The 16,443-nt window shown below is 45.0% G+C and overlaps 1 protein-coding gene across 5 annotated transcripts in view; it reads left to right on the forward strand.

Moving 5' to 3' along the window:
• Window positions 1-15,160, forward strand: part of DIP2B (disco interacting protein 2 homolog B) — a 255,922-nt gene extending 240,762 nt beyond the window's left edge. For all 5 annotated transcript variants that reach the window (XM_050748648.1, XM_050748650.1, XM_050748649.1 and 2 more), the window contains 7 exons: window positions 637-807; window positions 2,712-2,773; window positions 3,652-3,709; window positions 6,193-6,267; window positions 7,650-7,827; window positions 9,653-9,776; window positions 13,488-15,160. In XM_050748648.1, the coding sequence (XP_050604605.1) occupies window positions 637-807; window positions 2,712-2,773; window positions 3,652-3,709; window positions 6,193-6,267; window positions 7,650-7,827; window positions 9,653-9,776; window positions 13,488-13,740 (921 nt within the window). In that variant the 3' untranslated portion in view covers window positions 13,741-15,160. The remainder of the gene's footprint in view (window positions 1-636; window positions 808-2,711; window positions 2,774-3,651; window positions 3,710-6,192; window positions 6,268-7,649; window positions 7,828-9,652; window positions 9,777-13,487) is intronic.
• The last annotated feature ends 1,283 nt before the right edge of the window (window positions 15,161-16,443 follow it).

Raw genomic sequence — 16,443 nt, forward strand, 5'->3', positions numbered from 1 at the left:
CAGTTTAATATGATTCTTACTTTGTGGACTAGAAGGGGGAACTGGTTGGGAGGCTAACTGGAAAGACTTTATATAAACATAAAAGGGAACTGTGGCTTCCAATACTTTTCCTAATAGAATTTGAAACCTCAAAATATTAAGAATTCAGAATATCCCCAAAGATAAGGGTAACTCATTCATTCATGTGTGTGTCGAATGATTATCTGTCTGACTGGCATATGAGAAAGTCAGAAAATACTGAATTTTCTTTGATAGAAAAATTTGATTTTTGGAATGCATAGAGACAAGAGATTAGATTGCCAGAGTTCTAGATTAATTTTTCTCTCAGTCCCATCAAATATGGGGACATCTAAGGTACAGAAACGAGGAGGGATAAAAAAGTACTGCTGAAGAGCCTTAGATTTTTAGAAGAAAGAGGAAGGAACTAGAGAATGAGTGAATTTACCAGCAGATAGTGATTTTAATGGGATGCCTTGGCCGTTTCTTCTTTTCTGAAAGCTACTTTTCTCTGTATGCCTGAGGTGAGAATACACAATTACTTGGCTTTTCCTGACCAAGGAGCTAGAACAGTGGCCTTACCTGTTCAGTTATTTTATGATCCTACTGACTTGATTCCCACATAATGGTGTCTTGCAGACCAGAGGGATCAACCTCTCCTGCGTCCGGACCTGTGTGGTGGTGGCGGAGGAGCGGCCCCGCGTTGCACTCCAGCAGTCCTTCTCCAAGCTCTTCAAAGACATCGGGCTGTCCCCGCGGGCTGTCAGCACCACTTTTGGATCAAGAGTCAATGTAGCAATATGTTTACAGGTGACCCTCATGACATCTTGTCTGCTCACAAACAGGAGAGGAATGTGGAGTATCCCAGAGCATGGGCTTTGGAGCCAGGCTGCCTGGGCTTGGGCCTCAGCCACGCTTACTTGCTTTAGAACTTTGGGGTTTTTAATCTCGATTTCTTTGTGTCTCATTTTGCTCACCTGTAAAGTGAAGGTAGCAGTACTGTGCTTCTCCAGGCAGCTCTGCACAATCACTGAGCTGCCAGCTTGGAGCTCTTGAAACAGTGCTAGCCGTGAGCGCCTGTTAGTGTTTATTTTAGTCGCTGTCATGTGGTCATGATGATGAGTCACAAAGATTTGAGTCCTATTTGGATTTCACTTGTATCTGACCTGTTTTTCCTTTTTCTTTTTTTTTTTTTATTTGAGATGGAGCCTTGCTCTGTCACCCTGGCTGGAGTGCAGTGGCGCAATCTCAGTTCACTGCAACCTCCGCCTTCTGGGTTCAAGCGGTTCTCTCACCTCAGCCTCCCGAGTAGCTGGGGTTACAGGCGTGCACCACCACGCCTGGCTATTTTTTGTATTTTTAGTAGAGACAGGGTTTCACCCTGTTGGCCAAGCTGGTCTCAAACTCCTGACCTCAAGTGATCCAGCCACCTCAGCCTCCCAAAGTGCTGGGATTACAGACATGAGCCACCGTGCCCGGTCTGACCTTCTGTTTTTCTGTCTCTATATTCTATACCATTTTTTTTTCTCTCTCTTTTTTTTTTTTTTTTTTTTTTTTTTGAGACAGAGTCTTGCTCTGTCGCCCAGGCTGGAGTGCAGTGGCCAGATCTCAGCTCACTGCAAACTCCACCTCGCGGGTTTATGCCATTCTCCTGCCTCAGCCTCCCGAGTAGCTGGGACTACAGGCGCCTGCCACCTCGCCCGGCTAGTTTTTTGTATTTTTTAGTAGAGACGGGGTTTCACCGTGTTAGCCAGGATGGTCTTGATCTCCTGACCTCATGATCCGCCCGTCTCGGCCTCCCAAAGTGCTGGGATTACAGGCTTGAGCCACCGCGCCCGGCCTCTTTATTTTTTTCAGACAATAACCTTGTATTCTCTTCTCCATCCAGATGGCAGCTTTGTCATGTTATTCTTGATAGGTAAATAACAGAAAAGGGACTAGAACTGAGACTTAATTTTATGTATTAATAGCTAATAAAGCAAATATAGGGCCAAGTGTGTTCATGCCTATAATCCCAGCACTTTGTGAGGCCAAGGCAGGAGGATTGCTTGAGCCCTGAAGTTTGAGACCAGCCTGGGCAACATAGTTGAGACCTCATCTCTCCCCTACCCCCACCACCCACCCGCAAAAAAAAATAGCTGGGCTTGTTGGTACATGCCTCTAGTCCCAGCTACCTGGAAGTCTGAGGCAGGGGGATTGCTTGAGCCCAGGAAGTTGAGGCTGCAGTGAGCTGTGATTGTACTGCTGCACTCCAGCAGCCTGGGTGGCAGATTGAGACCCTGTTTCTTTGATAAGGCAAATATAGGCATGGACAAAAGTGAGTGAAAGAAGATAGCACACATGGGTGGATTATTTCAGGTCTTCTGTGACCTTCTTTCAGAAGGGTCTTGATGGTTTAACCTTGAGCCCCATCATAATTGACCTCTTGCTGTCACCGTGGCCAATATTGGTTTTGCAAGTCCCTGGATTGCCGACCTGTCTCACCTCTGCTTTGAATCCAGGGATGAAAGCCCTCCTCAGCATGGAAACGTTTCAGTGCTGCCACAGTCCCCATGATAAGAGTGAGAGCAGTGGGCCTAGGAGGCCACTCTCCAAGGGAGGAGAGGCAAAAAGAGTGTGGATTTTTCATGTATATGGCTAAATTGTTTTCGTTTGAAAATGTGACATACAGTTTATCGAAATTCTAAACAATGCATTGATTTGTCTTTCTTTAGGGAACCTCAGGGCCTGATCCGACTACTGTGTATGTGGATCTGAAATCACTAAGACATGACAGGTACAACAGATTTATTAATGCTCCTTTCCTACTAGTTCCTAACCATAACAAATTCGGAACCTCAGAGCCAGCATTTTCCCTCATTCCTTTTGTTCATATCTTCCAGGAGGGGAATGGGAAGAGGGAAGGGATTTGTTTTTATCATTAATACATAAGATTTACATTTATAAGAAAGCTTTAATTCTCTCAGTTGCTACACTGTTCTTTAATATTAAAGTATAATAGTTATTGCCCATATAAAAGTATTTTGTGACATTTGATATAAATTAAACTAAAATGGATAGTCCCTTTCCTCTAAGAGTTTAAAAATAATAGGACAGATAAGATAAATGAGTCAGAGTAGGGTTTTTGAAACAATACTTTATCTGAGCCTCATGGGTAAAAGCCTGCCTCCTTAGCCCAGAAGGGAATTACAGCTGTGTCCCAAGGTGAGCACTGGCCCAGGGCTCCAAGACCTCTCTTCCCAAGCCCCACCCCCTTGGGTGTATGATCTGGAGTGCTCCACAGCACTGACCTAGACCGCATAGGTAGAGCATCTCTCTCATGCAGCAGTTTGAAACCTGGGAAGATTTTGCCACCCCACTGGAGATTTGACAATGTCTGGAAACATTTTGGGTTGTCATAAAAGGGGACTTGCTACTGACATCTACTGGGCAGAGGCCAGAGGTGTTGCTAAACACTCTACAATGCACAGAATAGCCCCTTTCAACAAAAAATTACCTGGCCAAAATGTTAGTAGTGCTGAGTTTGAGAAACCCTGCTGTAGTGTGAGGAAGAGAGACAAGTTAGAGGTCGTGGGAAGGCAGCACTGAGCTGCAGGAATATGGCGACTTCTCTTCTTAAAAGCCCTATATACAGTAAATACCGTTCTTCTGCAGGGTTCGTCTTGTGGAACGCGGCGCCCCTCAGAGTTTGCTTCTCTCGGAGTCTGGAAAGGTAATTTGTTCTGTTGACCATAGGGAAGGTGGGCTGTGTGGAGAAGTGGTTCAGTTTAAAGAAACCAGAAGCCATATGATATATTAGTGTCCAGGGCAAGCCTTAATTGAAATCTGGAGATAATTTCAGCTTAGCTAATACTTTCAAATTCATATGGGTACATAGATAAGAAGAATAGTAAATTTGAACTCTCTCCATCGATTTTTAAAAGTCCAACTGATATGTTATTCATATTGACAGACCAGCAAAATGCAGTGCTCATTGTATTGTATGAAAGGTGGATAGGAGAGCTGGTTCTGTTTTTTTTTTGTTTTTGTTTTTTTTGGAGATGGAGTCTCACTCTGCCACCCAGGCTAGAGTGCAGTGGCGCGATCTCAGCTCACTGCAACCTCTGCCTCCCAGGTTCAAGGAGAACTTGCCTCAGCCTCCAAGTAGCTGGGGTTACAGGCACCTGCCCCCAGGTCCAGCTAATTTTTTTTTTTTTGAGACAGAGTCTCGCTCTGTGCCCCAGGCTGGAGTGCAGTGGCGCAATCTCGGCTCACTGCAAGCTCCGCCTCATGGGTTCACACCGTTCTCCTGCCTCAGCCTCCTGAGTAGCTGGGACTACAGGCGCCCGCCACCCCGCCCAGCTAATTTTTTGTATTTTTAATAGAGACGGAGTTTCACTGTGGTCTCGATCTCCTGACCTTGTGATCCGCCCACCTTGGCCTCCCAAAGTGCTGGGATTACAGGCGTGAGCCACCGCGCCCGGCCGGTCCAGCTAATTTTTGTGTTTTTAGTAAAGAAGGGGTTTCATAGGCCGGGCGCGGTGGCTCAAGCCTGTAATCCCAGCACTTTGGGAGGCCGAGACGGGCGGATCACGAGGTCAGGAGATCGAGACCATCCTGGCTAACACCGTGAAACCCCGTCTCTACTAAAAATACAAAAAACTAGCCGGGCGAGGTGGCGGGCGCCTGTAGTCCCAGCTACTCCGGAGGCTGAGGCAGGAGAATGGCGTAAACCCGGGAGGCGGAGCTTGCAGTGAGCTGAGATCCGGCCACTGCACTCCAGCCCGGGCTACAGAGCAAGACTCCGTCTCAAAAAAAAAAAAAAAAAAAAAAAGAAGGGGTTTCACCATGTTGGCCAGGCTGGTCTCGAATTCCTGACCTCAGGTGATCACCTGCCTCAGCCTCCCGAAGTGCTGGGATTACAGGCATGAGCCACTGTGCCCATCTCAGTTCTGTCTTACAAATGTCACAAGGAGAAAGCTAGGAGAGACCGACATGGGAGTGTGGTTTCAGGTCAGGGAAGACACACATGCATTTAAAGTTGAAAATAAAAATGGGGATGAGATTAAAGATATTTGAGAGAGTTAACATCTATGGGAGTAAGATTTCTTAGATTAGAATGAGGCTATAAAACGTCAAAAGAGAGATTTAGGGAGAAGCAATTTACTAAGAATGATAGGAAACCCACATGCATTATCAAGACAAGTGGGAATTTCTCTGCCCTTTGACGAGATAATGATGATACCTCAGAATCCTGTCTAGTAATTCTGAAGGGCAGAGAAAAAATCGTGAAGGGAAAAAAAGAATCCCTGCCAAACCTACTTGGTGGTGTATCTCCCCATGGGGCGCTTACTCCAGTCTCACTCTCCGTTTGCATCTGCCGGGGTGGGGTTTTGGCTGATTTTGTCACTGCCTTGTCACATCTTCACTTGCCTCAGCAGCCAAGCACGCCTCATGAGCATTAGCCTGTGCCCGCCCTGGACTAAGGGAACTGTCTAGTCTCTTCCTTGAGGTTTTAGATGTTTGCACCCAGATAATGATTGAGGGCTTCTTGAGTAACCTCATACTTTAGAAACCCAAGATAAAAAGGGAGTTCGAAGGGGGCAGAATATGGGTAACCAGAGAGGCCCTTCTTTTTGTTAGAATGGCTGAGCCATTCCCTCAGCCAGTATATGTGTCTTCCTTTTCCTTCCTGAGGAAGATCCTGGGGTCGTGGATATCCTTCTGTCCTGCAAAGCTGCTGCTGTCCTCTCTCACTCTTCATGTTCCTCCAACTCTAGCAACAGCTGGAGTCTGGAGTAGAGTCACTCAGGCTGTCCCTGCCTGCTTCCCTTTCTGTTTTAAAGGGTTTTACTGCCATCATTCCAGTGAATGAGAAAGAGCATGAAAAAGGAAAGGTTATTCTACAAATTCTACTGTGAAGGTCCCGATCTGCAGTTTCTCATCCCTTTGAAGAGATGGCAAACTGGCTCCCATTTTATTTTTGAGGCTGTGTTTTATTAGACCTTTGGTCTTCAATGAACTAGGAAGGTTCAGTGAGAACAAAACACAAGGTCTCTGCCATGGTCCCCTCAGGGTAGCTGCTGTGATGCCGTTGCAGCTGGCTCCCGCCCTGTGTGCCTCGCCCACCTCTCCGGCAGGTAACTAACTGTGTGTTTCCTGGAGGTCATTAGATTTCACTGAACCCAATCTTTGTATTTTCCCTTTGATTCTCAGATTTTACCTGGAGTGAAAGTGGTTATTGTTAATCCTGAGACCAAAGGGCCAGTTGGAGACTCTCACCTTGGAGAGGTTTGTAATAATTTTAATTTTTACTCTGAAAAGTCAGCAGTAAAAATCTCTAGGGTTCACATTTTAGAAATCAGTAAAACTGTGGATTTAGCTTTCCCCTGTTGTGAATAGAGTTAATTTTTTTCTGTAAGGCATGAGACTGAAACTGACAGAAGAGGGAGATTGAAACTGGGATCCAGGGAAGATTTAGGCACCCAAACTGGAAATAGTGCCAGATTTGTCCACTGACATGCCCTTAGCTAGAAAGGAAAGTGAGCAAATCCTATATGTTCCCATCTATTAAGGTATGAAACTGAAAGAAGTCACATATTTACACATTTTTAAGGTCAGATGTTATATTCTAAAATGTATCCATGTTTGCATTAAAAAAAATATATAGGCCCAGCCCTTTAACAAAAAATATTTACATATAAATACATATTACTTATATATAAGTATATAAAAATTAACTATATAAAATAGTTTTTTTTTTTTTCTGAGACAGGGTGTTGCTCTGTCACCCAGGCTGTAATGCAGTGGTGCCATCTTGGCTCCCTGCAACCTCCGTCTCCCCGGTTCAAGTGATTCTCCTGCCTCAGCCTCTTGTGTAGCTGGGATTACAGGTGTACACCACCATGCCTGGCTAATTTTGTATTTTTAGTAGAGATGGGGTTTCACCATGTTGGCCAGGCTGGTCTTGAACTCCTGACCTCAAGTGATCCACCCACCTTGGCCTCCCAAAGTGTTGGGATTACAAGTGTGAGCCACCACGCCCAGCCTATTTTAAAAAGCTTTAAATGTTAATAGTAGCACCTACCTCACCTCCTGAGTAGAATCATTATACAATTAAATGTATTAATGCCTGTATCTGTAATGTACATGGAACAGTGTCTGTCACATAATGATTCTCAGTAACATTATTGTTAGCTATTGCTGTTTATATTATAAACTCAGACACCCCCTGGTGTTTCCCTGTGGCCTTCCACAGTTGCCCCAGAAGCACAGAAATGATCCCTGATGTGTTCGTGGGACTCTGGAGGAGGGTGAGAAATGAGCCAGGGAGGCAGGGTAGCCTTGTGGGTGAGAGCACAGCCTCGGGAGCCACAAGAGCATGGGTGCCAGTCTCCTCATTTCTGCATGTTAGGTGAATTAGTTAACTCCTTGTTTTTTCATCCGTAAAATGGGAACAACATTGTGTGAACTATGTTGTCATGTCATATATATCTGGATGGATGGAGGTTAGGTACATGATGAGCACCTGGTAAATATCAGCTGCCTTTATTGATGCAGTTGTGGTGTTGTTAATATAAAAATGAGATTAAAAAAATCAAATCACCTGATCCAAGAGAATGAATACAGTTGTGTGTCCCCAGTGAGTTGTGACCAAAGCACTTTTCTTGTAGATTTGGGTGAACAGTCCCCATACAGCCAGCGGCTACTACACCATCTATGATAGTGAGACTCTTCAAGCTGATCATTTCAACACTCGCCTCAGCTTTGGAGATGCGGCTCAGACACTCTGGGCTCGGACAGGATACCTTGGTTTTGTCCGCCGAACTGAGCTCACAGCGGCCACTGGAGGTATTTGTGCAACTACTCCTCCCCATTGACCCTGCTTTGTGTTTCTGTAGCACTAGCTGACCTCCTTCAGCCTGCCTTGGATTGTGGAGTGTGTGTATCTAGTTACTCCCTTCTGTGACTCTTAAACCCATAAGTGACTCTTCATTTGGAGTCATGCTTTGCCCCATGAAGAGTGTCTAAGAGGTGAGCGCTTGGGGCGAGCCCAGGATCATCCCGAGCTGTGAGTCAGAGAGATGTGCCTGATGGCGAATGAGCGTCCCTGGCTAAACACAGACATTCAGTCCCTACGGGGCTGATTCCCCACCCAGGACAAGCATTACATCTTGTATCTCTTCTACCCTGCACACCACTTGGGGAGCAGGAGGAACGGCCCTATTCCCTGAGAGGGGCGTCAGTTCCAAGGAGCCATCTTGCTGAGGTATGGCAGTGCCTCGGTGTCTTGCATTGGACACAGCCTGCTTCCTGGCCAAGCCTCCGGTATAAGAATTCCCTCCCGTCACCCTCTGCCCAGTTGATTGTCATGGCTTCACTGCTGCCCGCCATCACCCTTTCTTCCAGACTGGCACTTACAGCCATTTAAAAATACCCAACACTGACTATATCCTGCACTTGAAGAAGTGATATATATATAACCTGCTGGATTTTAAAGGCCTAAATTCTCCATAGTTCCATACAGACCAGCGTCCATAGTTCCCCAGATTTCATGGAGAGGCAGGGGCAACCCAGTGGAGCAGAGGGTGGCATCCCTGCCTGGTACCCTGGTTTTAAGCCCACCTCTGCATTTGCTGGGTGACCTTGAGCAATCACTTAGCTTCTGTTTCCTACTTAGAAAATAGGGATGACTATGTTTCTTGCCTCATGGAAATGATGTGAGATTAAAGGACGTGATGCATTTAGATGCCAAGAATGGTGCCTGGCACACAGGAAGCACCCATTAGTCATTCACTGCTGTGTTTCTGTTGTTTTTGTCATCAGTCTTCATGAGCTCACCAGGTGATGGGAGCCTCTGCTGGACCTCCTGATCCTTTTCACTCCAACAGCTTAAATCACTTTGTTTTGCTGAATTTTTCAGAAATCTGCCTTTTTCCAGAAATTACTGCAAAATCATCTTCCTTCTGTATCCTAGCTGGATTACAAGCCTGTTAGAAACGAGGACTAGTTTCCCCTATGTTCTACAACCCTCATCTTTATATCTGTATTCCATGAAGCTACCTAGAAAGAATGACACTCGTTCATCTCCTCTCCCTCTCAACTCCTCTCTTTCCTCCTCCCCTCCCCTCTGGCTGAGTCCTGTTTGTCCTTAAAAGCTCAGCTCTGCCCTCAGCTTTTCCAGGAGCCTTCCTTGACCCTTTGAGCTGGACTCAGTGATGTCCTCTGCCCCTCCGAAACTCATGCACACTCCTGTCGCTGGGCTTGCTACATTACAACGGAATGCCTCTTTGTGTATCTTTTCCCCTGCCTCAGCTGTAAGAATCTTCAGCGCAGGAATTGGGTTTTGTCAGCTTTGTCTCCCCAGCACATAACACAGTTCCTAACATGTAGTAATAATAATAGCTAATTTCTGGTATCATTTACAATATACCACATACCATATTAACTACTGTGCATGGATTGACTCACAAATCGTCACAGCAGCCATTGATTATTATTCCCATCTCACAGAAGGGCAGTAGGATTCAGAGCCTTAAGGAATTTGCCCAGAGTTGCACAGCTGGTAGGGGCAGAGCCAGGTGACAGGCAGTCTGACCCCTGTGCTCTGGACTCCAGTGTTATGTTACACTCAGTATATGTCCGAGCCACATTTCTCTCTTTTTCTTTCTGTCAGAGCGTCATGATGCATTGTATGTGGTGGGAGCGCTGGATGAAACACTGGAGCTGAGAGGATTACGATACCACCCGATTGATATTGAGACCTCGGTGTCCCGGATCCACAGAAGCATTGCTGAATGGTAACTCCCCCAGCATACACTGTGCTTCCCACTTCAGCTTTAGTCGTAATCTCAACTCATCTAATTAATTGGTCATTGGGACCACATACCTACCTTGAAACATAGAGCTCCATGGGAGGAGTAAGGAAATAGACTGATTCTTGTCTTGGGTGTGCAATCTGCTGTGGCCAACAAGGCCTATCCACAGGAGCCAGATGAGGCCATGAGGCCCCTAGGGAATACTCGGATACCTTCTGTGGAATGCTGGAACTGAGTCCTTTTTTAGTGATAGACTCTCATAATGGGAAGGGACTAACAGATCATTGATCTCTTGGAAGTCAGCATAATATGGTGGAAAGAACCAGCTTAAAGACTCTTCTCATCTGTAAAACACTCCCTCTGCTACTTTCTAATTATCAGAAGCATCAAATGAGAATGTGCTTTGTAAACTATTAAGTGGTAAGCAGATGAAAAGGGTAGTTGATATTATCTCATCCAGTTTCCTGCTCTTTGCAGGAATTTTACATTTTTCCTGGTAAAGGATCATCTAACCATGTATTGACTTAAAATCTGTAAAATTAAAACTGTGGTTTGGCCGGGCGCAGTGGCTCACATCTGTAATCCCAGAACTTTGGGAGGCCAAGGTGGGCGGATCACTTAAGCCCAGGAATTCAAGACCATCGTGGGCAACATGGTAAAACCCCATCTCTACAAAAAAAATTTTTTAATTAGCATGCCTGTAGTGTGGTGTGGTGTGGTGGCATGCCTGTAGTCCCAGCCACCCAGGAGGCTGAGGGGGGAGGATCACTTTAGCCTGGAAGGTTGAGGCTACAGTGAGCCAAGATTGTGCCACTGCACTCCAGCCCTAGTGACAGACTGAGACTGTCTCAAAAAAATAACAACAACAAAAAAATCTCTGTAGTGTTTACCTATTGGCTTTCATTCTGGGTTCTTAACCAATACAGAATCTGTTTGGTTTGTTTTCTACATATTTTAGTGAATGTGTCCCCACTTTTCCCCATGCTAAACAGCCACAGTTCTTTCGATGGTTGCTCATGCTTTCCAGATACTTCTTTGTCTAAAGATGCTCTTGTTGGCCGGAAGTGGTGGCTCACACCTGTAATCCCAGCACTTCGGGAGGCTGAGGTGGGTGGATCACCTGAGGTCAGGAGTTCAAGACCAGCCTGACCAACATGGCAAAACCCTGTCTCTACTAAAAATACAAAAATTAGCTGGGTGCAGTGGTAGGCGCCTGTAATCCTAGCTGCTCGGGAGGCTGAGAATTGCTTGAACCTGGGAGGCAGAGGTTGCAGTGGGCCAAGATTGCGCCACTACATTCCAGCCTGGGCAACATAAGCGAAACTGTCTCAAAAAAAAGATGCTCTTGTCTTTGTTGGAGTCTCTCCCTAGACCTGAACAAGATTCTGACCAAGACAAGAACATCTTTAGACATCTGGAAAGCATCCAGAGAAGCTGGGTGCTGTGGTTACTTTGTCATTTTAGACATTTGACTCTTAATAGAACCAGATATTGTGTAATTGTGTACTTTTGTGGGGGTTTTTTTTGTTTTTTTGTTTTGTTTTGTTTTTTGACACAGAGTTTCGCTCTTGTTGCCCAGGCTGGAGTGCAATGGTGCAATCTTGGCTCACTGCAACCTCCGCCTCCCAGGTTCAAGGGGTTCTCCTGCCTTAGCTTCCCTAGTAGCTGGGATTACGGGTGTGTGCCACCACGCCCGGCTAATTTTGTATTTTTAGTAGAGAGGGGGTTTCTCCATGTTGGTCAAGCTGGTCTTGAACTCCTGACCTCAGGTGATCCGCCCGCCTCGGCCTCCCAAAGTGCCGGGATTACAGGCATGAGTCACCGCGCCTGGCCAATATTGTGTACTTTTTTAATTATTGGAATTTGTTTTTGTTTGTTTGTTTTTTTGTGAGACAGAGTCTCGCTCTGTCACCCAGGCTGGAGTGCAGTGGTGTGATCCCGGCTCACTACAACCTCTGCCTCCCGGGTTCAAGCGATTCTTCTGCCTCAGCCTCCCGGGTAGCTGGGACTACAGGCGCACACCATCATGCCCGGCTAATTTTTGTATTTTTAGTAGAGACGGGGTTTCACCATATTGGCCAGGCTGGTCTCGAACTCCTGACCTCATGATCTGCCCACCTCGGCCTCCCAAAGTGCTGGGATTACAGGCATGAGCCACCGCGCCCAGCTGGAATCTGTTTTTAAAGCAGTTTAGGCCTGCATATCAAATCAGGCCCTACGTTCTATTTTTTTTTTTTTTTTTTTTTTTTTGAGACGGAGTCTCGCTCTATCGCCCAGGCTGGAGTGCAGTGGCCGGATCTCAGCTCACTGCAAGCTCCGCCTCCCGGGTTTACGCCATTCTCCTGCCTCAGCCTCCTGAGTAGCTGGGTCTACAGGCACCCGCCACCTTGCCCAGCTAGTTTTTTGTATTTTTTTGGTAGAGACGGGGTTTCACTGTGTTAGCCAGGATGGTCTCGATCTCCTGACCTCGTGATCCGCCCGTCTCAGCCTCCCAAAGTGCTGGGATTACAGGCTTGAGCCACCGCGCCCGGCAGGCCCTACCTTCTAACCCAGTAACTCCACCCAGTGGAAAGTGGCTTATGGTCCTTTTACACAATAGGAGACACTTAAGCGTGGGGCACCAATAACTCATGTGAGTCAGAGAGACTCTCTTCCTGTTGGGTTTAAGAATACTGCCTTAGGGTGGTCTGAAGGTAGTGAGTTAATTCAATTGATTGTTCATAGTCAATTACAAACCAATCAAACTCTTTCGTTCTACTCTTTCCCTCTTTCTCACTACTGCACTTGACTAGTCTAAAAAAACAGAGGAGTATTATATTAGTCAAAGCTCTTATGGGGCAAATAACAGGCTCCCTTCAAAAAAGCTTAAGTGAAAGAATACCTGGCTATCTCAGAAGTGCCAAAAAAAACTAACTCTGGGTCTCAGGAAAGGTAGAAACAAGGGAATGGTAAGGCCGTCAGGAACCACTGTCCCCTTACTTTCTAGAGCCATATGGGCTTTCCCTTCTTTCTTTTTCACCTCCCTGAAGAGGGATTCTCTCTGCTCCATGCTCCTGGCTACCCCAGAATATTCAAATCCATGTCATTGGTTCAAATGACCAGTTAACAACTTTTTTTTTCTTTTTTTGAGACAGAATCTCATTCTGTTGCCCAGGCTGGAGTACAGTGGCTCAAACTTGGCTCACTGCAACCTCCACCTCCTGGGTTCAAATTATTCTCCTCCCTCTCCGGAGTAGCTGGGACTAGAGGTGCCTGCCATCACACCTGGCTAATGTTTGTATTTTAGTAGAGACAGGATTTTGCCATGTTGGCCAGGCTGGTCTCGAACTCCTGACCTCAGGTGATCTGCCCGTCTCGGCCTCCCAAAGTGCTGAGATTATAGACGTGAGCCACCACGCCTGGCCTGATGACTTTAAATTACACTTTCAAACTCCCAGGAGATTCTGGACGACTCAGCTGTGTTCACAGGGGCAAGGTGTCTCTCATATATCTATATATATATTCATTATATAATTTTTCCCTCGGTCTTATCAGGTGAAGTTAAAAGGTGTCATATATTGTAGACATGACTGCTGACCTTCTGGTTGGGATCGAGGGGAGAAGGCGGGGAAATGGGCTAAGTCTGGGACAGATGCTATAAAAAATAACTGAAAAATGTAGTGACAAGTTAATGAACTGTCATTGAAATTTCAGTGCCGTGTTCACGTGGACCAACTTGCTTGTGGTGGTTGTGGAACTGTGCGGCTCTGAACAGGAAGCCCTAGATCTGGTCCCGTTAGTGACCAACGTGGTCCTGGAAGAGCATTACCTCATCGTTGGCGTCGTGGTTGTGGTGGACCCAGGCGTCATCCCGATCAACTCCAGAGGAGAGAAGCAGAGGATGCACCTCCGTGATAGCTTCCTAGCTGACCAGTTAGACCCCATCTACGTGGCTTATAACATGTAACCAGCTTTGTGGGGACTGCAGGGGGCCATTCTGAAGAATCACAAAGACAGAAGACCTCTGGCTAGGAGCAGGCTTTCAAACGATGTGAAATAAGCTGAGATGGCTACATGATATTCTTCATCTCATCCTGTGGGATTCTGCAATCATAAAACACACAGGAAAGGGGAATTCTGTGCGGGCAAATGAAAAAAATGTTAACATTTAGTAGACATGTGCTTTGATATAGCGTGAGCAGCACGTTACTAAAGCAATTACATGCATGTTGCATTTTTTTCATCTGTTGTACATATTTGTATTTTTATCTAGTGCCGTTTTAGAATTTTCTAAGAGAATTTAATGAATTCACATGAAAGGGGTAGTCTGAGTGACACAGTTCCCCACTCCGTACTGTATTTGCCATTCTGCCGTAGCTAGATGTTCTGTGGGGTTTGTTAACATGGAACTACTCAGCTTTCTTTCAGTCAACCCATAAGCAAATCAGATAACCCACTGACTATGAGAATTACTTTATATAGATAATTATTGACTGTAAAACATTTTGACCAGTGTCTTACAACATGTACATAAGAATACACATAATTCAGGTAGAGATTTGAAGAATTGGCTTGTATAGTTATAACAACCACAGTAGAAACATTTCTACTTTGAGAGAATTTCAATATTCTCTTAATGTTGTGTAATTGATTAGGTGACTAAAAAGTGCAAATTGTTGGCAGGTTTTGCTGCACATTGTTCTATGTCTTTGTTGGCTGGTATATTTATAAACTAGAGCTGCCTATGTTTGTTTTTAAAGCTCGCATTCCCGGAATCAGCTTAGGCTTCTATGAATTCAGCTTGTTTCTAAAAGCTGAAAATCTCAGTTTAAAAATCAAAATGTTAACACAAAGCTAAGATTCATCAGAGCCCACCCTATTCTAAGGAACCACGATAACTTACTCTGGCCCCAGTTTTAAAACGATCTTTCAGATTTAGAGTGACTATGTAAGAATTTAGGATTTCCTCTTTTCCAGGCCCATTGTAAACTGTGTCTACAGTTTATCCATATAACTTCTCTTTTCTGAAAACTGAGGAGTGTCCTCTGTTCTTCCAGTTCATGAGGGCAGGGGGTTTAAAACAAGAATGATAGGCCAGGAAGGCAGTGGGGATCCACCGTCACATGGAACTGTAAGGCCATATAACTACACAAAACTGACCAATCTGGGTTGCCAAAGCAGCCAGGCTTATGCTGAAACCGGGGAAGTCTGACGTATGCAGGAAATTCTTTTGAAATAACTGTGGTGCCCAGGCCAAGCAGAATGAGACAGGACTGAGTTTGGCCTCTGACTCGGTTTCCTTTCTTTGGTCTGATACTTCATGTATTTGAATATAGTTAAATCTTATTATTTTTTTTTTAACAGAAATATTTTTAAAAACGAAAAAGTACTCAAAAGTGAAAAGAGTTAACTTGTTAAAGCAGAATGGTTCTCTTTGACCCACTCTGGTCTATTGTGTAAATATTTAGACTATTTTAGTAATACATATTATTTACCCCACTGTAACATCATGTAAACTAAGTATGTTTTTAAACAATTTTTAAGACTTGTAATTACCCTGAAAATAAGGTTTATAATGCAAAGACCAGCTCCTTTGCGGTGGCAGTGCTCTGGGGCTGCCATTACCCGGCCTTCTGACTAAAAGCCACTTTGTGACTCCCTTCACGTAATCCTCTTTTCCTCCCCACTCCTCCACAGAGGGCAGAGCTCAGGACATTTGCCAGTTCCAGATCTCTTTTTCAGCATTTCGATGGAATTAATTTACATGTGATGAGGGAAGTCCTAGGATGGACAGAAAAAAAAGCACTTACATTGGGGCACCCAGGAAATCCCAGTGTCTAGCGATGGTTTGGTTTGCAGAGAACACAGCCTGATACTTGGAAAGTAATTTTCTTAAAACCATTTTTAATGATTCACTAAACAAAGCAGGGGATCCTGAAGCTAATATAAATAAGTCTAGCTCTATAATCCCCAAGTTCTAAAAGTTATGGTTAGATGCTATTCTGTGGGTTGCTTTGATAATTCTTACTAACACAGATTAGGGTATAGGCATCTAGAGATGCATGGTCCACTGTAAATACTATAATGAGAGCCACATCTGTAATTAAATTTTTCTAGTAACCACATTTTTTAAAAATAAAAAGAAACCCATGGTATTGATTTAAATATATTTTATTCAACCCAATAGCTCGAAAACACTATCATTTCTTTTTTTTTTTTTTTTTTTTTTTTTTTTTTTGAGACTGAGTCTGGCTCTGTCACCCAGGCTGGAGTGCAGTGGCCGGATCTCAGCTCACTGCAAGCTCCACCTCCCGGGTTTATGCCATTCTCCTGCCTCAGCCTCCCGAGTAGCTGGGACCACAGGCGCCTGCCACTTCGCCCGGCTAGTTTTTTATATTTTTTAGTAGAGACGGGGTTTCACCGTGTTAGCCAGGATGGTCTCGATCTCCTGACCTCGTGATCCGCCCGTCTCGGCCTCCCAAAGTGCTGGGATTACAGGCTTGAGCCACCGCGCCCGGCAACACTATCATTTCAACATAGGATCAATATAAAAATTATTAATGAGGTATTTTACTTTTTTTCATATTAGGCCTTTGAAATTCAGTGTGCATTAAACACATCTCAGTCCAAACCATCGCCATATTTCAAGTCTTTGTAGCCAAATGTGACT

Source organism: Macaca thibetana, chromosome 11 (assembly GCF_024542745.1).
Source record: "Macaca thibetana thibetana isolate TM-01 chromosome 11, ASM2454274v1, whole genome shotgun sequence".
Lineage (NCBI taxonomy): Eukaryota > Metazoa > Chordata > Mammalia > Primates > Cercopithecidae > Macaca > Macaca thibetana.